General features: G+C 34.8%; 1 protein-coding gene across 1 annotated transcript in view; it reads right to left on the bottom strand.

Moving 5' to 3' along the window:
• Positions 1 to 19,534, bottom strand: part of DZIP1L (DAZ interacting zinc finger protein 1 like) — a 60,206-nt gene extending 40,672 nt beyond the window's left edge. Inside the window, exon 1 of the mRNA XM_051985609.1 lies at positions 19,361 to 19,534. Coding sequence (XP_051841569.1) covers positions 19,361 to 19,534 — 174 coding nt within the window. The remainder of the gene's footprint in view (positions 1 to 19,360) is intronic.
• Between the last annotated feature and the right edge of the window lie 4,083 nt (positions 19,535 to 23,617).

Genomic DNA, 23,617 nt, shown 5'->3' on the forward strand with positions numbered 1-23,617 from the left:
TATAGATTTGTTTTGCTTAAGTACCAGAGTTATGCTTTTCTTATCTTTTTTAATTATGGAAGGAAAGTAGAGGTTTAGTGATGAAAAAAGGAAAAGAAAGAAGGAAGGAAGGAAGGAAGGAAGGAAGGAAGGAAGGAAGGAAGGAAGGAAGGAAGGAAGGAAGGAAGGAAGGAAGGAAGGAAGGAAGGAAGGAAAGAAAAATTACTTTTTAAAATATATAGATGAGAACAGAAGGAAACAGATATGCAAGACAACTTTGAAAATAATATATTCAATTTATATTATTGTTGCACCATTCCCAACAGAATTGCATGTCTCTTTGTTCTGATTGAGATTTTGATAGATAGATAGATAGATAGATAAGCAGACAGAGAGATAGAGACTTTCTCTCTTTTTTGGCATTTATTAAATTCACTACAATTTTTTTTTCAGTTGATCAACCGAAAAAGTCATTCAACTGTGCAATACCATTACTAGGTAAATAGAAAGATTTGAGAGAAAAAGACCAACACAGAGAGACAGTGATAGATGGAAAAAGCAAGAGACAGAAAGACAGTGAGAAAAACAGAGACAGAGACAGACAGAAACAGAGAAATCATCCATGAATATAGCAACACTTTTTTTTTTTCTCACAAAAGACTCAAAGTAGGTTGGGTACCCATAAATTAAGCAATGACTAAATTGTTATGTGTTGCGTACTTGGTAAGAGAGATAAGGATGAAAAGAGGTACACAGCCAGATTTGTGACAAATTCTTTCCCAATATATTCCTAGTGTCCCAAGGACACTGCCATGAGTTGGGAAAGTGGCAGAATACTATGACTTTCATATTGGCTCTAAGTTAGGTTTTTTGGACAATTAATTTGAAAATTAGAATAAAAGTTAACAGCATTTGTTCTATTTGTACCATGCAGAAAATCTGTCAGAAAGACAATGAGGAAGTTAGTAGGCACTCAGTGGAGTGGATTGGTAAATGTTAATGCTCCTCTTTGATAAGGTTAGCTAATTAAGGGCAATTAAGCTATCTGCAGACACAATCAGCTGAAGGAGAGAGTCCCATACCAGATGTCAATAGTTTCAGAACCAAGATTAAAAGCTTTGTGATTTTTAAACAGGTATTCTAGAAAGTCACATTAAAAGATTATAAAAATTAATCCACAAACATGTATTAAGCATATATTATGTGCCAGGCACTTTTATGCACTTGGGACACAAAAAGAGGTAAAACCCAATCCTGTCCTCAAGGAGTTTATAAACTAATAGAATAAATATTATAAATAAATACTTAGGGGAATAGTTTTTAAATCTTTTCTCCTAAGAATGCTTGGTGTTTTGTTTTTTTTTTTGATAGAATAGAATCACTAATTTAAATGAAATCCCAGAGGGCATCATAAATAGGTATTCCTTCTAAACTATCCCCAAATGGTTACCAAGTCTCTGTTTGAAGACCTCCAGTGCTTGAAAATTCATTACTTCTTAAGGCAGCTCATTCCACTCTGTGGTATCTCTAATTATTGATTTTATTTTATGAAGAAAAAATTTTCTCTGCAATTTTTACCCATTGCTCCTACTCTCACTTGTGAGTCAAAATAAATTTTCAACAAGACAGTTCATAAGACATCATAAGACAATTATCATGGCCCAACTAAGTCTTCTCTTCTCTAGGTAAATGTACCCAGATCAAACAACTTAACTTTGTAGAGCATGGTTTCCAATTTTCTCACCATGATGATGATGATGATGGTTCTTTATAGAACATATTTCAATATGTCACTGGATTTCCTAAAATGTCTCACCTAGGACTGAATTTAATACTCTAACCATGTTCTAGTCAGGTCAGGCCACAATAGCACTATTTTCTCTCTGGTTTGGGACACTGTACTTCTATTAATTCAATGTAAGTTGATATTTCATTTTTTGGTTGCCAGGTCACACTGTTGACTCATGCTGAGTTTGTAGTCCACTAACCTTCTCAAGTCTTTTCACATGTAGCAGTTGGTGTCTAACTCCACTCCCAAGATCCTGCCCTTACACAGTTGACTTTTTTTTTTTACCCAAGTGTAAGATTTTTACAAGTCTCTTTTAAAATTGATCTTCTCAAACTTGACTTATTATTCTAATCTATCACAATTCTTGTAGGATTTGCCTACAGTTCATCATGATAGCAATCTATCTCAGATTCATGATAGTGGCAAATTTGATTAACTATATCTTTTTCTAAGTGCTTAAATTTAAAAGGTTAAATAGCATGCAACTAAAAACAGATCGATGCACATTTTACTAGAAACCTCCCTTCTGGTCAATTCCTCAAGATTGTTCATTTAACCGGTTTGGAATTACCCTGACTATATTTTCAGGTGGCTCATTTCTTTACATCTTTCCCATAAGATATCACAGTCCTACATTAATTCTATCGCTTCCCTGTCTAATGTAGGAAAGTCTAATGATTCCTTCTCTTGCTCCACTCTCCTCCTCCTCCTTCTTCTTCTTTTTTGCCTCATTACTATTGACAACCCCTAAGTCTCTATCTTTGGCTTCAAAGCAATCCTAGTTTCTCTGTCCATTTTTCAATCAAGGATAGGATTCACTTGTATGTCTGACTTCCTTTTGATTACAATCTCCATCTGTAAAATCACAACTATTCATAAATAAGCAATATTTAAATTAAAACAAATTGCAAACAGTTTCTTCCCTGGAATCAGAGGAATCCTATGTGTGAGGTTAGCACGTGGTTTAATTTGACTCAATTGTCAAAAGTATAAATGGGGTTAATGTATAATAAGCCCCAAAACATAGGATATGGACAAATTGTAGAGGTCTCTAAATGGCAAACATATACTTTTTTTTTTTTAATCCTACACGTAATAGAAGAGATGAGACAAATGTTCACACCAGGCTTTAAAATCATCATGTTGATTGATCTGCCTTCCTAGTTACTATTATCCCAATGCTGCCTGCATATTAGCATGACAATTAGTATCAATTCTCTGTACATAGCCATTCCCTTGATGAACTTAACCACTTTTATAGGTTCAGTTAACACTTCTGTGTAAATGACTTCCAAATCCAGTTGATCTCCCTTCTAAGTCTTATTCCTACATTTCTATCTGACGACTAAACACTTCCACTTGGGTATCCCATTATCATCTCAAACTAAGAATTCTTTTAAAATGAGCTTGTCATTTCTTTCCAAAATTAACTCTCCGCCTCATCTTCTCCTTTTCTCCTTGTTACCTAGATTCAACTTCAAAATCACCCCACCATCTTCCTCATCCTCCGATATTCAGTTAACAAAACTTGTCAAATTTAATTTAAGTAATTCTCATATCTGTACCTTATTCTGAAGTAATATGGTCACTTCCCTAACCCAGTCCACCATTTGCTCACACATGATTATTATAATAGTGTCCTCTTCCCAGTCAATCCAACTTGAATACTCCCACAAGATGAATTTTTCTCAAAATGTTGCTTTGATCATATTGCCTCTCTGCTCAAAAACAGTTCCCCATTGGCTACAAGATGGAGTCCAAAGTCCTAATTCTAATATTAGAGGCTCTCCACAATCTGGCTCCCAACAGGTCCTTCTGCTCTAGCTTCCATTATTCCCTAACTCTTATGTTCCCTCCAGAATGATCTATTCACTGCTTCCCAAATATATTACACCTATTTTGTTCATCCTCTTCCACCCAAATCCAAATTTTATTCAGCTATACCAAAGCATTTCCCAATCCTTCCATGAGTAAGGAAGCCATTTTAGTGGCCTTAATGAAATCTGATTTCTATTTCCCAGCACAGAAACAACCCCCCACCAATCCCACTTCATCTCAAGAGAAAAACCTATTTAAAAATAATTTCTCTCATGTTCCTACTTCATGTATGGCATTTTTAAAAATCACTGTGGCTTCAGCACTACATACCATGCTTGGGACAAAGCTGCAGTCTCCTATCAGTTGAGCCTCAGAAAGACCAAGACAACAACAAACCAGTCTGCAGAGCAACAGGACTGTTACTAAGTATTTAGCAGTGTCCACAGGTAACAGGACACCTGCATCCTGCATTGTAGAGAACCAGAGCTACCCAGACCATTTCCAAGCATTCATTATTCATATTTTGCTCTTTGAATTTTTCCAGTGGCCACATTCAAGCTGATCACTGAACAGAATATCCTGACACACACAAGTTATGTGATCTTAGGCAAGTACTTTATCCTCTCTGGGATTCAGTTTTCTCATCTATAAAAGGGGTCTACCATTCTTACTACCAAAGAAGACAATACATATATAATATGTTTGTGCATATATATATATGTATATATATATATGTGTGTGTGTGTGTGTGTGTATACATAAATAAATATATATATATGTGTATATAAATATGAGAGAGAGAGAGGGAATATATGTGTGTGTGTATGTATATAAATATATGAATGAATGAGAGAGAGAGAGGGAATGAGTTCTCTTTAAATTATAAAGGCTCTTACAAATAATTTCTGCCTACACAAATGAGAGGAAGGTACAGAGGAAAATTTAGGTTGAGCATAAGGGAAAATTTCCTCATGATTAGCGCTTTCCCAAAATGGAATGAGAGATAGAAGGTTCCTTTTCATTAAAGATCTTCAAGAAATGGCTAAGATGACCACTTGTGAGGGATTCTGTAAAATAATTCCTGTTTGAATATAGGTAAATAACCTCTTCTAGATTTTGTGGAATGGTGTTTGATAGTTTACCAAATACTTTCCACACAATAGCCCAATGAGATGTCCACCCAGTAGTATTATCATCATTTTACAAATGAACAAACAGGCGAACAGACATCAAGTTCCATGGCTTAATAAAAGTCAGAACTGAGATTCAAAACCCACTCTTCTTATTCCAAATCTAGCACACTCTCTATCACACCATTTTATCTGTCATTATTTCTATTTTTATTATTGTTGTTATAATTGCCTTTAATAACAGAGCCATAAAATGGAATTTAATAAGATTTCTATAATTTAGACCCAACTCAATATTTGAAAAAAATAAGAATAATGCAGTTGTCAAGAAAAAATTTGAATAGATAGTAATCATACAGTAAAATCTCACTGATTTAGACTTATGAAGAGTAAAGGTAAGGCAACTGGAATTAATGAAGATCCTGAATTAAATTTTACTTTAAAAGAATCATAGTATTATAAAATAGTGCACTAGGAAGGATCTCAGAAATCCTAAAGATCTCAGGTCACACAGTAAAATAAGCCGAGAGGTAATAAGGCATAAGTCAACGAAGACCTTATGAAATGTGCTTTAAGGAACAGTGACTGATACTTTATAACATATTATTTACACAAATATTTTTTGCTAACAGTCTTTTTTTTAAAAAAATGATAGATATCTTTTTATTTACAAAATATATGCAAAGATAATTTTCAACATTCACGCTTGCAAAACCTTGTGTTCCACTTTTTTTTCCTCTCTTTCCCCCACCTCTTCCCCTAAAAAGCAAGTAATTCAATATAGATTAAACATGTGCAATTTTTCTATACCTATCTCCACAATTATCATGCTACACAAAAAAAAAAAATCAGATCAAAAAGGGAAAATATGAGAAAAAAGCAATTTGCTAACTTTCTATAAAGCAGATTGTTGTCTCAGGTAGGTTAAATGTTCTTAGTGAACTTTTATTCCACAGATATCATCAAGCCCAGTCTTGAGGAGAAATTCTATCTTAGGTCCAAATTACTGTAGCATTACTATATCAGTAAAAGCTTAGCATTTGCTTTGTGGGGCTTTCAGAGCTCCATGCTATCAGAAGCATCATAACTGATTCCAAGAACAAGGAAAAACTGTCTAGACACTTGGTGAACTGACATTCTTCTGGTTGTCCTGCAGCAAGGCTGCTTTCTCACTGTCATTTGTAGAATAGGTAGCATAAATCTGGGGTATTTTTCACAATAAAGACATCTGGTTACCATTCCAAAAAATAAACATCACTACAACTGAAACACTCATTTCCTAGTAGAGATACTCCAAGGATGCAGCACCATTATACAAGACCATAAGGGACAAGAGAACACCTTTCAAACAGATACAATTACCTAGAAAACTTAAGATGACGGAATTCTCCTTAGGTAGTTCCCTATCATCTCAAAACTCACCTCTGCTTTACCACATCTTGCCTTTTTGTGACTTTTCTTGCAAGAACTGACAGAAGACAAAGCCAAATCTAATTGCTCCAGGTTACTTAGAAACCAAGCCACCAAGGAATAGAGAAGTCCTTCTCATTACTCAGGTTTCAGGTGCTTTCTAATTACCAGGCTCCCTTATCCACAGTTAAAAATAGAGAAATAACATAGAGATAAATGAATTTCCCTGAAGCCCCCTTATCTGCTTTGTTTTTAGGAAAATCTGAATTTTTATCAAATATATTCAGATGTTTGAGCTTCTTCTGTGTAAGAAATGTTCCAACCCAAAACCAATTATCATTAAACAGCAGGGCCCAAATTAATTTCATTTTCATAGAGAAAATTATCTTCTGTATTACAATGTTCATATTATCCTATGATCAAGTATTATAGTTCATATTGTATTTTAAGTAAAATTTCATTGGGTTGCCATAATCAAAGAAAGTACCACCAAGTGGCCAATTTACTGGTAAGGAAACATCGTATATTCAACTAGAACAATCCATGAAAAGAAAAATAAGGAAAAAAAAGAAAAATAAGTTACTAGAACTTAGAAAATTTCTGAAGAGCAATCTAATATCGTAGATACAGAGATTTCAAAGCTATGAAATTCTGCCTTTGAAAAATACTGGCTGTGTGACACTGAGCAAATCGCCCATCCTCTCAGTGTTCCAGATTATTGCTGATCTTAATAGATGGAACTTCTATGAATTCCTTTTACCAATGAAATCACAAGTCTAATCCCTATCCTATTATTTTGTAATATGTCCCATTCTAACTGAAACGTTCAATGTCTCTGGCTTATAAATCAAATTCCTAAAATTTCAATGAAACTTCTTTATGTTCTTTTGAAGAGTAAAATGAAGGCAAAGTGGTTATGAAAAAAACATTTTTGAAAGTATTGGCTCAGATGGGTGTATCTTCAGTAAGCCTGCCTCAAATCTACCATTTGGGACCCAAAAGAAAAATCTCATCATGGACACCATCCTAGAAAGTCTCTAATTCTTCTATGGAGTTCCCAAAGATCCCCACACCAGAGATATCCATGTGTGAGGGAATTACCACACAAAAGTTGAAAGTGAAAAGTGTCAAGCGTTTGAAGATACTGACAATTGTGATAAGTTAATACAACCCGTACAAAATAAAAGAAAGTGAAACAGAAAAGCCAGTCTTCTAAGAATCCATACAATAGATGCCAAAAAATTCATGATCCTTATTACATGAATACACAAAGGATTTGCTTTATGCAAGGTGATTGAAGAAAGTCAATTATAATAGCATTTATACATCACTTTAAAGTGCACTTTAAAGAAATCATCTCATTTGATCCCCACAACAACCCTAGGAGGTAATAGCTATTGTTAATTCCATTTTACAGATAGGAAATTGAGGCTGGAAGAGATTGTGACTTGACCAGGATCACATAGCTAGTATATGAGACAGGATTTTAATTCAGATCTTCCACACTGTAAGTCCCTTACTATATTTACTGTGCTTCTTAACTGCCTAAATAGACTCCTATAGACTGTCTTCCACCTAGACACAGGTTTGCTTTATAACAAGCATAAAACAATGGAAGTTAAAAGCAAAAAGTGAACCTTCAAAGGATTTTTAAGTATAAAGACCATAATACTGAAAAGGCTGTCTACTAAGATTTGCTTTCCCCTACTTAAACTGCCTGTGCTCTTTTAAGCTTACCAGGTTCATTTAATATTCATTCAATAGACTTTTTTTTAATCAACCATTATGTGCAATGTGTTAAGAGAGATGCATACAACACCAACCAGGTTTGGTCCCTGCTCCCAAAAAAACATTGTCTAGTAGGGATAGTCTTAGAATTCCAGATAGATTTTGTTGAAATTGTTAACTTCTGATGCTCTTTCTAAAATATTTCATTTTATAGATCCCCCTTTCAAACAATTACAACTTCCTCCATGATCTCAGCCTTACAAGGATGATCATACTTTTATTCATACCTTTGGAGTCTTCTGGGTGACTAATTTTCCTTTATTCTTCTATGTCTTGCTGCTGCTGCCATATCTAAATCTTCTGAGTCTGGGAAAATCTTCTGAATCTGGTTGACATGTCTCTAATAAAATTCCTTTGAAATATCATGTTTTCTACTCTTTACTTTTTTTAATTTAAATTTGTATTTGACTAGGTAAAAGGGGTACCGCAATTGTTACTTACCCTTAATCACTGAATGGGTGCAGCCTCAGTCAATCTGAGACCTGGGAAAGACTTTAGCTTAAAAAAGACCAAGGTCTCCCATTGCATCCAGAGCATCTCCAGTCATCCTGATTTTTATCTGGCCAGTGCACCCAGACAGCTCTGGAGGGGAAAGTGAGGCAGGGGACCTTACCCAGCCTCCCTCCTGAAATCCATTTCACTTGCATTTCATGGCATCATTTCCCTGATATCATTTTCCACTTCAGGAATGAAGGACAAACAACAATTTTTATGTGACTGGTAAGATTGCACCTTAAATTGATGATCAGTGAATTTGTTTACAATGTGATTTGTTGTTCAATCATGTCATTTGTGTCTGACTCTTTTAGATATCATTTGAAGTTTTCTTGGCAAAGTCCTAGAGTGATTTGCTATTTCCTTCTCCTGCTCATTTTGTAGATGCAGAAACTGAGGCAAACAGGAGTAAGAGTCACACAGTACTAAGTACTTGAGGCTGGAAATGAATTCAGATCATCCTGACACCAGGCCTGGCACTCTGTAAACAGTGCTACCTATGTTTCCCTTACAATATAATATTTTCTATTAAATACTATATTTTTCAAATGAAAAAGAGGAGTTAAAAGGAGAGTGGTATTCCTAGTTTCTCTAAATATATTACAACATGCATTTTCTCAAAGAAAAAAATGTTATGCCACAAATTGTTAGCCTAAATTATACTTGTAATAACAAACACTCTTAGTTCTATGATCCTATTTTCCTAGCAGTTTTTGTCAAATAGCAAGTTCTTATCCCAAAAGCTGGGGTCTTTGGATTTGTCAAACACTAGATTACTATAGTCATTGATTATTGTGTTCTTTGAACCTAACCTATTCTACTGATCAACTACTCTATTTCTTAGCCAATACCAAATGGTTTTGATGACCACTGCTTTATAATATAGTTTTACATCTGACATAGCTAGGCCACTTTCATTTGCATTTTTTCCACTAATTCCCTTGAAAATCTTGACCTTTTGTTCTTCCAGATGAACGTCTTACTATTTTTTCTAGAGCTGTAAATTAATTTCTTGGGAGTTTGACTGGTATGGCACTAAATAAGTACATTAACTTAGGTAGTATTGTCCTTTTTATTATATTTGCTCATCCTTTGGTTCTATGATCCTAAGACTTTGTGGGTTTCTGTGGATGGGCCATTAGTTTCAGGCAATCAAATTACAAAGGAAATTTTTAAATATATCTTGTTTGTAAGTTGAAGATTTACTGTAATAGATTCATTTCCTCATTGTTTTAGAGATATAGACAAGTTATATAACTATCTTCCTCTAAGACTTTGAGAATTCATAAATTTCACAAAACTCTCACTAGTTTTACCTGAACATGTCTTCTTTGGATTACATTTCCCTGTTTCTCAGTTTGTCTTGTCTTTGGTGAACATAATTTTCATGAGAACAGGACTCATATCTCATTGATTGGTTCTCTAACATCAGATTCAGAGCAAACATATTTGACAAGGCCTGGATTTTTTTCCCATGGTGTCATCATAGCTAAGATGAGACCACTTTTATACCACAGATATGTTATAAAAGATATATAAAATATACGGTGGGTCAGCGAGGTAGTGCAGTGAATAGAGCAACACCCCTGAAGTCAGGAGGACCTAAGTTCAAATCTGATCTCAAACATTTAACTCTTCTTAGCTGTGCGATCCTGGGCAAGTCACTTAACCCCAATTGCCTCAGCAAAAATACAAATAAATAAATATGTATGTATGTATATATGTATATACAGTAAGTACTTTAAGTTCTCTGAAAGTTTCTAAGTTATTCAATTAATCACTAATAACAGAAACTAAAGAAATAATCTAGTTTCTAATAGACTTTTTCTGAGTCTGTCAGAATATCTTTATGACAAAAAATACTGAAAACCATAGAATTTTAAAATTGTAAGGAACCAGAATAATAATATAAATATTTAGGAGCCAATTCTAATGGCATTTTCAGGATGAATATTCACTCAGAAGGTAAATGCTACAAACAAGAGTTTGATTTATTGTTTTGTTGATTGTCCACATTTGAGAAAGTGATAGGATAAATGTTAATAATGTAGATAAAACTTTAAAAGGTGACATGGGTACATTTTTTTTTCCTGGAGAGTAAGTTAATAAACATTAACCAACACACTCCTGTTAATTTCTTACATCACAAAGTTCTGCACAGCACTTAACACAGGTTCATCTGGTTCAGTCTCTCAATTAGCACAAAACTTCCTTCTATGCGATCACTGACAGGTGGTCATTCAGTCTCTGCTTGAGCTATCATGCTAAGAATTAGCTTGTTACCTCAAAAAAATAGCTTAGTCCTTTGTAGAACTACTCTACCTAGAATTCTTTAGTTTATGTCAAAATCTATCTTTATAACTGGAAAATGAATAGATGTCCATCAATTGGAGAATGGTTGGGTAAATTGTGGTATATGAATGTCATGGAATATTATTGTTCTGTAAGGAATGACCAACAGGAGGAATACAGAGAGACTTGGAGAAACTTATATGAACTGATGCTAAGTGAAATGAGCAGAACCAGGAGATCATTATATACCTCAACAACGATACTGTTTGAGGATGTATTCGGATGGAAGTGGATTTCTTTGACAAAGAGATCTAACTCAGTTTCAATTGATAAATGATGGACAGAAGCAGCTACACCCAAAAAAAGAACACTGGGAAATGAATGTAAACTGTTTGCATTTTGGTTTTTCTTCCCGGGTTATTTATACCTTCTGAATCCAATTCTTCCTGTGCAACAAGAAAACTGTTCGGTTCTGCACACATATATTGTATCTAGGATATACTGTGCCATATTTAACATGTATAGACCTGCTTGCCATCTGGGTTGGGGGGCAGGGAAGGAGGGGAAAAGTCAGAACAGAAGTGAAAGCAAGGCATAATGTTGTAAAAAATTACCCAGGCATGGGTTCTGTCAATAAAAAGTTATAATTATAAAAAAAATCTTTATTAAAAAAAACTATCTATCAGATTTCACACACAAAAAAAAACAACAAAACAACTAATTTGAAAGCAATTATATTTTTTAAAGAGAAGAAAAAGTCAAACTACAAATCAATCCATTAATTCATCCGTAATTCATCACTTACTCTCTCTGCCTATCTCCATTTCCTCCTTTGTAAAATAGGAGTAAAAATAGCACCTATCTCCTAGGGTACTTTCCTTTTTTTTTTTTTTTTTCCCTGAGGCAATTGGGATTAAGTGACTTGCCCAGGGTCTCACAGTTAGGAAGTGTTAGGTGTCTGAGATCAAATTTGAATTCAGATCCTCCTGACTTCAAGGCTGGTACTTTTTATCCACTATATTACCTAGCTGCCCCAGTACTTTGCAACTTTTAAAAAGCTATATAAATGCTAAGTATTATCATAACAATTGTTGAGTCTCAAAGGCAGACAGAAAGCGCAGGTTTTTTTCCTCGTTTGATTACTTTTGAGTTCTATTTTGCCAAAACATATCATATATTGTGTTTTATTGTATGATCTTATTCCTAACTTTCCATGTTTTTATTTGATGATTTGTTTTGTTAATGTTTATATTCTTGGTTATTGCTTTTTGTTGTTAATGTGTAATCATTTGTTTTAGTTAGTGGTGTTTTTAATTTTTTAAAAAATGAATGAAGTTAATAAACAGTTGTATGACTAAATTCAACTATTATTTCTTAACATACATAGAAAACAATACTTAAATATTCCTTCTGTTTCTTTTTCAAGTTAAGTGAGAGAAGAGTTCAAAAAAGGCCATACCTACTTTCTAGATGTAGTGCAAAATGTCATGATTATTTGCATGCTCATTGGACAAACTTCTGGCACTTATCCAGGGAAGAAACAAGCCCATAGAGAAAACTGCCATCCTCAGGTTATTAGCTCTAATTGTTGGGGCAACCAAGGAAACAACAATACATCGTTTACAAACAGTGCTATGTACACATGAAAAGCAACTGTAGTTTAAAAAATGAAAGTGGAGGCAGAAAAGAAAGGGGGAGGGGTAAAACAGAACAAAATTAACTAAAAATAATAATGAATTTGGAAGACTTAAAATTCCTAACCAATTTTTAAAATATTTAAAGAACTTAATCTTGACATTTAATCTTTCTTCTTTCTCATTAGTATTGTTCTCTTGGGACTTAATAAATCTCTCAGGATCAGAAATGTGCTGAGACAGATGAGACAGATACATTGAGATAAAAAATTTCTCTTGTTGCTTCCTCAATTCTAAAAGCTTTCAGTAAATATTTGTAAAAAACTTGGATATCTATGGAAATTTTTAGCCTGAGATTAGGGACAAGAAGAGGTAAGAATGAGCGGGGTAGAATGGAAATATAAGCATCCAAAACTTGGAGAAAAAAAGCTATTAACAAAGGGAAATTCTTTCAAGTCTCTTCATTCATTCAATAATTCAGTTTAAGAACAATTTATCAGACACCTACCATGTAGGTCCTTCAAATACAAAAACAAAAACTCTCAAAAATTGTAATTCATTTCATAGTTAAAATAAATATCTAATAAACATTTCTATCTGAATGTCCCCCTGGCGTATTTTAAAACCAAACTCCTCTTTCCTCTTAAACTTGCCCCCTTTCCAAATATACTTATTTATGGAGTCATTACCACCACCCTGAGGTTTAAAATTTGAGAATCATATTTAATTCTTCCATCTTTCTCATCTCAATCCACATTCACAGTTACAAAGTTCTGTGCACTGTCCCATAACTACACAGCTAGCATCCATCCCCTTCTTTCTAGCTCACAGTGCCCCAATCTAGTTCAGGTATTCATCACCTTTCCCTCAGTCTGTTATAATAGTGCTGCATCCTCATCCCCAGGACTTGGTTGCCCAGAAAATGGGTAAGGCTCAATCTCTGCCTACCTTGATGCAGCCTCCAGATTTTTGGCTACATTGACTTTATCTCTAGGTCTCCTAAGCACATAAAAAGGCCCATCCATGTAGGGTAAGCACCCTTAAGACTTGATGGATGTCCCATGATTAGTAACATATATTTGTTTTATATATGTATGTATGTATATATATATATGTAAATATAAATATATATTTGTTATATGTGTATATAAAACAAATATATATTTATATTTATATTTATACATATATATATATATATATACTTAATAATCCCATGATTATATGAGTTATCACACTCTACAGACCCGACACATTTCCATATGAAAATAGGCCAATATAAGTACTATTGTGATTGAATATCCTTATCCTGTTAGGGACTTTCTGAGCTGCTCCCTGCTTTCTATAGTGTCTCTTTCTGGGCAAGTAGAAAGATATTGGAGGTAAAGATGGGCAGAAGTGAGAAGGGATGGAGAAGAAGGGAAAGGAAATCCCCTCTACTACCTGTTGAATGATCTGTGTGTACCTTCATTTCATCCCAAAACTAAACCTGAACTAACAAGGTACTTGCTGGCACAGTACTAAGACAAGGTTAGGGTTGCAAGTTATTTGTTTTCTTTCTTTTTAAAAGTTTTTCACATTAGGAGATATCAAGAAAACAAAAAGAAAACATCATTAGGTAAAACAATCTAAGGGGTCATTTCTAATACTAATCTATGAAGTTTTGAGAATGAACATCCACAGGCTTTGCAAAACACATTAACTATTCATGTTGCTGCTACAGATCTAAGATCTAAAGGGCAGGGGTCCTCAAACTAGGCCCGCCCGCCAGATGTGGCAACAGAGGATGTTTATCCCCCTCACCAGGGCTATGAAGTTTCTTTATTTAAAGGCCCACAAAACAAAGTTTTTGTTTTTACTATAGTCCAGCCCAGTCTGAGGGACAATGAACTGGGCCCCTATTTAAAAAGTTTGAGGACCCTTGCCTGGGTAAAGTATTAGGAAGAGAAAAGGCTGAAGAATTGAAAGAATGTTTCTGAAATAGGGAAATCAGTAAATAAAAATTTTGAGAGGAGGAAAAATAAAGATTCAACTTTTGGAAAAGAGAAAATACAAAATGAATGTCATTTAAATTTAAAGAATAGATGGAAAAGATAAAACAAAATAGTAATTGGGGCAACTAGATTGTGCAGTATTTAGAGCATTGGCCCTAAAGTCAAGAGGATCTGAATTCAAATCCAGCCTCAGACACTTAATGCTTCCAAGCTGTATGACCCTAGTCAAGTCACTTACCCTCAATTGCCTCAGAAAAAAAGAAAAGAAGAAAAAAATAGGACTCGATAGGGCCAGGAAAAATAAGTATTCTTTTAAGAGACAATTTACCTTGGCAGCTATTTCCCAAATACTGTGGAATTCATCAATTTTTTGTCCCATTTATGGGAAGAGGCCAGAACTATTTATCTGTTCTGTGAAGATTTTCAATATTGACATTACAGCTGGTCCTAATCAATTTGCATATTTAAATATTAATATATTGGCTAAAATATACTAATTTGCAGGATTATTACATGTAAATATAATAACCACATTACTAAATATTTATATATTTACTAAATGACTATACATAACTATATTCTACATATGCTATATATATATGTAACTACTACACATATATGTATATCGTACATATAATGTTATACTATATGTAGTATATATAAAAATACTACTATAGTATACTACATATACAGTATCTATACCAATCCTACAATATATGTGTGCACAACACTCCCTCTAAAAAGTATACTCTACAACTTCAGTTTTACTAGTAGGCTGGGTCTCTCAGAAGGCGGTTCTTGGGATTCAAAGGCACCCTTAACGTTCACACTCCTAAAACAATAATTCATAAGTCTCTACCCAGAAATTTAATAACCCCCCAGTAGGTACAATTAACTCAAAGAAAAAGCATTCATTAAAATTATATTGTGTAGTAAATGTACATATATATATATATATCTGCTATACGCACATTATATATTATATATGTGATGATAATATAATGATATATTATATAATATATATAATTATATGTGATATATAATATATACATAAAAACTATGTAATATATATATACATATATATTATATATATATGTACATACACACATACACACACACCCCTTAAGGACAGTAACCCCCAAACCTTTTCCCCTATTACCTGGGGGAAAGAGTAGGTACAAACAATTGTATTAAATAATGCATGTAAATCGTCCCTGGCCAAGAAAACGCCTCTCTCCTGTACTGCAGAACCTTCTAATGGAGTCCTCTTGCAGCTCCCCTCTGGCTCTGTCTCCGCTCCTCCGCTAACTGCAGACTGCTAAGAGTAATTACCTCCTGAAACCGTGGTCCCGTCTCCTTGCCGCCGCCAGGCCGCTGGGATCTCTTGACTGGCCCTGGATGTCTGTCTAGAAACCGTGTGGTCTTGCTCCCTGCCTCGTCCTCCTTTACTTTCCGAGCTGCTTCCTCCTGCCCCCGCCGTCTCTTGCCCGGCGAGAAGCGGGACGTGCTGTGGGGGCGGAGGCAGGCCGTGGATAGGTAGAGGAGAGAAGAGGAAATCCCCCCGGTTGCAAGCGCCGGGGTCGCAGCTGTACCTGGCCACAGCTCCCCCCATGGAGGCTAGCAGGCTTGGGTTGTCCGGTCATTTCAGTCATGATCCCATTGGTAGTTTTCTTGGCAAAGATGCTGGCGCGGTTTGCCATTCCCTTCTCCTTTTTTCCTCGGTGGAGGAGACCGAGGAAAACCTGCGTAAGAAACTTGTCCGGCTCACATAGCTAGTAAGTGTCAGAGGCCGGATTTGAATTCAGGAATATCAGTCTTTCTGTCTCCAGGCCCTGCGCTTAGCTTTCTAAAAACCAGAAGAATGATCAATTGTCATCTATTCAATGGGCAGCTGTCCAAATTCTCAGAGAAACTTGCCCCCACTTAATAAAGAAACAAGAACATAAAGTAGTTATCTTTAAACTTTATTTACATATTCATATGTTAACTGTTCTTTAATTTCTGCAATGCTATTAACTAGCTATATTTACTAAACGACTATACATAACTATATTCTACATATGCTATATATGTTTACTAAACTACTATACATAGTATACATAACTACTATGCTATCCTTTCTACTACTATACACAAGAACATAAACAAGTGATTGAATTATACTTTCAAACTCAAGGTCTTCTAAATATCTCCCCATCCTTTTACTAGTTTACTCAGTTCAGAATTGGGTCCTCAAACTATGACCCATGGACCAGATGCAGCAGCTGAGGACGTTTATCCCCCTCCCCCAGGGCTGTGAAGTTTCTTTATTTAAAGGCCCACAAAACAAAGTTTTTTGTTTTTACTATAGTCCGGCCCTCTAACAGTCTGAGGGACAGTGAACTGCCCCCCTATTTAAAACTTTGAGGTCCCCACAAATCCCCTTCACCCAAACCCATTCTGAGTAAGGCCTACAAAAATATAACTCTGATCCTGAACTTAATCAGTAGTTCTGTTCCTTCTCAATTAAATTGTCTTAGAAAAAAAAATGCATCCAAATGGATCCCATAATCTGAAATTCTCTTTCAAGTGCCTGTTAAATTCCTATTAGGTAATCTGAAAGAAAGTAAAAAACTGGAGAAAAACCTTTTTTTGAGATCTAGATGTAAAGCTGTGATTTCGTTGCCCTATATATTCCCTTGTGAATAAATTCCCTCTACCAGAGCAGATCAGTAATTGTTCTGCAACTTTAAAAGTTCCTGAGAGTATTGAGTGACTGAAACAGCTGGCTGGTACAGTGGATGGAGTACCAGGCCTGGAGCCAGGAAGACTCATCTTTCTGAGCTCAAATCCAGCCTCAGACAAACATTCACACTACTTGTGTGACCTTGGACAAGTCACTTAACCCTGTTTGCCTCAGTTTCCTCAAGTGTAAAAAGAGAGAAGGAAATGGCAAATGACTCATGTATCTTTGCCAACAACTTATTAAATGGGGTCATGAAGAGGCAACAGCAGCAACAACAACAAATTGACACACAGACAGTGTGCACAAGGAATCCTGCTAGGCCCTGGGATTACAAAAATAGATGCAACAAAAGCCCTGCTTCTAAACAGCTTACAACCTAATGGCTGAATATATAAATAATCAAATAAATATGAGCAAGCAATTTTCAAAGAAAAAAACCCAAGTTATCAAAAATCACATGAAAAAATGTTCCAAGTTACTAATAGTTATACAAATTAAAGCAATTCTAAGGTCCTACCAAAAACCCATTCTACTGGCAAAAATGACAAAAGAGTTAAAAATGACAAATGTTGAAGGGATTGTGGAAAAATAGCCATACTAAAATTACTCTTGTAAAAGCACTTTGATCCATCCATTCTGGAAAGCAATTGAAAATTATAGCCAAAAAAAAAATCACTAACCTGCATAATTTTTGATCGTGGGCCAAAGAGATTGTTTAAAAGGAGGAGGAGGTAATGGCGGGGAGGGGGGAAAGGCAGGGGCGAAGTTGTTCAAAGACCCAAACATACAAAAATATTTATAATAACTCTTTCTTTAGTGGTAAAATAAAAACAAAAACAAAAAGAACTTGGAAACTGAGAATATGCACTTATTGGAGAGTGGCTAAAGAAATTTTGCTAAATCAATTTCACTATAATAAATGATGAAATGACAGTCCAAAAGAAACCAACAAGACCTCTATGAGCTAATAAAGAGAAAAGTAAATAAAATTAGGAGAATAACTTATGCAATGACAACAACATTATAAAAGAAAAGCAGCTTTAAAAAAATAGAACTCTGATTAAACAATGATAAATCATGATTCCAGAAGATCCCGAAATGAAGCTCACTCCTATCTCCTGCCAGACAAGCAATGAACTCAAAATGCAGAATGAGACATTTATGGGCAAGGCCAATGTGAGTATTTTTTTTTTGCTAGACTATGCACATTTATTTTGATGAAGGAAATGGGAGGGAGAGAAGATACCTGTTTATTAGGGGAAATTAATTAAATTTTAAAAAACAAATTAGTGGATGAACAGATGATTTAAAACTTGCTGAAATATATAGGAAAATAAGGAAAGTATAAAGGAAGGGGCTAGGAAAAGTACTATCATTAATTTGAAGAGGGAAAAACTGCATTTTCATCTGAAATAGGCATGCAAATAAACCTAAAAACACTAACCAAAATAGAATAATGAAAAATGATCCTTTTAAATTGCTTTTTAAAATGTAAATCTAATTTAAATTTAAATTTTAAAATTACTTTGTAAAAATGCAATTATCCCCAAAAGTTACCTTTTCTAGAGGTGACTAACAGAGTTCCTGGCCTGAGCATAGTTAAACACCTGTGACTCTAGTAAAGATCCTCTTGAATTACCTTATGAATAGCCCAGAGAAAAAGGAAGGGCAAGAAGAACTGAAAAAGAGAAGAAATGCCTAAACTTTAAGGGAAAGAAATTATACCAGCAAGTAGAATCTGGGCAATGAAATGTGAGACATAAGGGGCCTTCGTGGGTTGCTTAGCGATGCAGGACATTACACAGCCGCTAATATTTAACCAAATGAAGTCAATGTGAAACAATCCTGCTTTAACTTGGGGATATTAACCAATCTCTCCCTTCTCCCCTTCTAAGTTAAATTCTTAAGGTAGTTTGCCCACATTCTCCCGCAGAATTTTGGGAGTTTCAGTCTTCTAAAACTTAAATAGGATGGGCCACATCTTCAGTATAAGAAAATGGAAGGAAAAAGAACACACACACAATAAAAAACAAACATATACACATGCACAATAAAAATAAATAAAAAACCAGAAGACCAGAAAGACGTCTTCTGCTTAGTCTCCAGGCTTTCGTTTTCAAATTCTTCTACTCTTGGACCAAATCCCTTGTAGCTAAGGAAAACCTCCCACCCCCATCCTCAACCTCTCTCCATTCCTCTGGAAAATTCAGAGTTCCCTTTTCACTGGGAAGTTGCTATCCAAACAAAATAAGAAGCTCCCGGGCACTTCCTAGGAGATGGAATTTAGAACATGGAAAACTGTGCCCTACCTTCAGTCCAGGGGAAAACAAAACAGCTGCAAAAGTTCCTGTGGAGTTGTGGTAAAAGGCATCTTGGGGGAAAGGCAATTCACTCCTACGGGGCTTGCCTCCTGGGTGGTTAGATTCAAACAGATGAGACCAACCCCATCCTCCCTCCCACCAGTGGGAGGGAACTGACAGCATCAAGGCAAGCTATTTTTAAGTTTGTTTCTGTTTGGGAAAGAAAAAGAAATCTGTAGTTCTCTTAGCTAAGGAAAAATACCAGGAATCCCTTATTAACAGTATTCAAATGTGTCCTTTTACTCTGAACCATAATTTAGGGGTAATGATTATCAATAAGGAGGGAGTAAACCAAGATGGGCCTTTCCCTCCAAAACAGATTCATCAGCCTCCCAGAGTACCTAAAATTTCACTGCAATTCACTCCTTTCAGCTAAAACAGCTTTTCCCCTCCTATTTCCTGAGGGACATTTTTTTTCTATTGAGAGTCATTGTATCACAAAAAAAAATATCAAGAATCACATGCAAACAAAAGATCAATATGGTTTGATTTAAAGGGTATAAGTAGTTGAGACTACTTCCTTTTTCATCCATGTATTCCCATCACTTAATATGGTATCCTGTACATAGTTCGGATTTAACAATTGTTGAATTTTAAAGGATAAAGATTTAACTCTTTTTAGCTAAGAACAGGAATCATAAATTGTTTTTACAATGAATGCCTTATAAATTTAAATATGCTTTAATAAATGGAGGAGAAATCAGGGGCAAAAAGAGTAAGATAGAAACAGAAAGGTTTGCTACCCAAAGAAAAGCCAAAAAAGGCAGAGACAGCCAGATAAGAAAAGGAAGCAGAAATAGCAGCTAGTGAGAAAGGGAAAGGAGAGCCTAAGGAAAAGATAAAGTCACCCCCACCTATGTCAGTCAGTTCTAGTCCCACAGTTCCACCTTTCCCAGGAATACCATTGATGCTATTTATTGGTATAAGCACTATGATGTATTGTCTCCAGTCCTTCGCCTTTTTCCTGGAGGAAAGGCTATGCAGAGGATAAGTGACTGGAACTATTTCTTTCCTAAAATCCCTGGGTTCAAAGCTATCTGTGTACTTTCTAAGAGCTGCCTGGATTAAGAGCACTGACAATCTTTCCTGGGCCTGTATCCCAAACAGATCATAAAGGAGGAAAAGAGACCCACATGTGCAAAAAGGTTTGCAGCAGCCCTTTTTGTAGTGGCAAGAAACTGGAAACTGAGTGGATGCCTATCAGTTGGGGAATAGCTGAAAAGTTAAGATATGTGAATGTTATGGAATATTATTGTTCTGTAAGAAAGGATCAGTAGGATGATTTCAGAAAACCCCAAAAAGATTTACATGAACTGATGCTAAGTGAAGTAAGCAGAACCAGGAGATCATTATACACGGCAACAAGAAGATTATACTATGATTAACTCTGATGGATGTGACTTTTTCCAATAATGAGATGACTGATGTCAGTTCCAATGATCTTGTGATGAAGAGAGTTATCTACACTCAGAGAAAAGTCTGTGGGGACTGAGTATTGATCACAACATAGCATTTTCATCTTTTTTGTTGTTGTTATTTGCATTTAATTTTCTTTCACCTTTTTTTCCTTCTTGATTTGATTTTTCTTGTGCAGCACAATAATTGTGGAAATATTACAGAAGACTTGTACATATTTAATATATATTGGATTGCTTGCTGTATAGGGGAGGGGATGGGGGAAAGGAAGGGAGAAAAAAATTTGGAACACAAGGTTTTATAATTTTTATAAAGGTTTTATAAAACCTTATAAAATTTTTAATTTTATAATTAATAATAATAAATTAAACATTTAATAAGTGCTTATTTATTAATAAATTGATTTTTATTTTATAATAAACTGATTCCAATATACTTCCCTATGTCTAATCAAACACCTCAGAGTTCATCAGGTTTCTCAACTCCTGTGACCTTCAGTGGTAAATGAATTACTTGGGACAAACAATAATTATGATGCCATTTCTTTTTAATGACAAAATGACTAAGCTATGTGCTTTTATTGACACTAGATTGACACAGAAGGTCTGACTTTGAGTAGATAAAGTCAGAATGAATTTGTGTCCTCACTTTCAGTTAGTTCTTTGTCAATTGAAAGCTGGATCCCATGCCATACCCGAATCCCATTGCTCTATTTTGTTATGTTTTTAATTATATGGTTTTTAAAGAAAAGATAGTGCTCTAAGTAAATATGAAAATGTTGTAGCTATTAAAGAGCATACTTCAACAACTCAGATATACTGCATTGATTTTTGATTTGAGCAAGTCAAGAATTTCAAGATCATTCAAACCCATCCAGTTACATCAAAATGCAAAGAAAAGAGGTTTTGAAAATGAAAAGCAAAGACAAAAACTGACAACCTGATACTGCCAACCAGACTAATTAATCCTCAGAAAACAAATCTATTCTTTTCAGAAGAACCAGATAACTAGGTCTCTTTAGGGCAATCTATGTTTCTTGAAGGTGGAGAATATTGAGACTATTAAAAAAAATCAATTAATATCGTTATGGGGAAAAATGTTTGTCAGAGGCAAAACAACACAAAGAGTGCTTTCAGTCATGTCTGACTCTTTGTGATCCCATTTGGGATTTTCTTGGCAAAAATTCTAGAGTGGTTTGCCATTTTCTTCTCCAAATCATTTTACAGATGAAGAACTATGGCAAACAGGTAAGTAACTTTGCTGAGTAAGTGTCTGAGACCAGATTTGAATTGAGGAAAGCAAGTGTTCCTGATTCCCAGCCTAGCACTCTATCCACTGTACCCATCTAGCTCTGGCCCATATAAAAATAGGCAAAGTAAAGATTAGAAAAAGATAATTTGTTCAGATAAAATACTTTTTCATTCAAAATTATACCAAAAGAAGAAATACAATGAGAATATAAGTGATCATCTTCATCAGACTGGTAAATATCAAAAAAAAAATGTTTAAGAGATTTTTTAAAAATTTTCATGGGGCCTGGAAGTCTTTTCTCCATTAAAAGAATGATAAACTTTGATAAATATGGTTACTATAATTATTCCAGAATTATAGAATCTCTCAAATAAAAATGGAGTACTTCTACACCATATCTTACTACAAACGATTGGGAAATTTATTCAGGACTTTGTTGCTTCGATGGCCAAGTAATATGACTGTTTTATTTAAATTGCCCCTGAAAAACCATGGGCTACTATAAACTATGGGTTATAAAAATCATGGGCTTGACTTGGAGAAATGGATTATATGTCCATGTATTAAATGCTTAATATTTAATGTGCTTAAAAAATGTTGTCTCATGATAAATTAAAGTAATATGTGACAAAATCTTGTGAACTCAATGCCAAATTATATACAATAAATGATTACAACAAAAGGACAAGTTGCCAATTATAAGTTAGGGTTTTTTAAGATGTAGAGCTTCTAAGGTTTATTGCATAAGTGAATAAATTTCATAATTTTACTTTGTCCTAGTTAATTTGCATACTGATTCAGAGAACAAAGAGAACAAGCATTTATTTTTTACTATATGCTAGACATGTGGGTTCAATGATCATCTCTTGACAAATGTCTCCCAAATCAACATATCTGCACTTCAACTCTCTTCTGAGCTCTTCTTTCATATCATTAAATGCCTGTTATATATTTTCACTTTGTTATAATAGAGATATATCAAGTTCAACATATCCAAATTATGTTATATTTTTTCCCCAAAACCAATTCTTTCTCTTAACATCCTTTTTTCTATTAGGGACATCACTAATCTTCCACAGCATCCTTCACTTCTGTCCCTTTCTCTCCACTAGCACAGTCATTTCCCCAGATCAAGCTATCAACATCTTTCACCTTAACTATCGCAATAACTTTCTCATTAGTCTCTCTGCTTCCAGTCTCTCATTTCTCATCTCATCCCTCTTTGCTCAGCTAACAAAATAATCCTCCTAAAATACAGGTCTGACTATATCTCTTCCTTACTTAATTATTTTCAGTGGTTCCATCCTGTCTTAAGCATAAAACACAAACTCCTCACTTTAACATGTAAAACTCTTCACAGTCTGGTCCTGGCCTTCATTTCTAGACTCATCCTCATTTTCATGCCCTTTCATATACTCTGTGTTCTAGGTAAATTGGGCTATTTGTTTTTTCCTGAGCTTTACAATCTATTGTACCTTTATACATCCAGGCTGGAATCCATTTCCTCTACACCTCTTAGAATCTTTAAATGCTTTCCAA

The sequence above is a fragment of the Antechinus flavipes genome, chromosome 3 (genome assembly GCF_016432865.1).
Source record: "Antechinus flavipes isolate AdamAnt ecotype Samford, QLD, Australia chromosome 3, AdamAnt_v2, whole genome shotgun sequence".
Taxonomy (NCBI): Eukaryota; Metazoa; Chordata; class Mammalia; order Dasyuromorphia; family Dasyuridae; genus Antechinus; species Antechinus flavipes.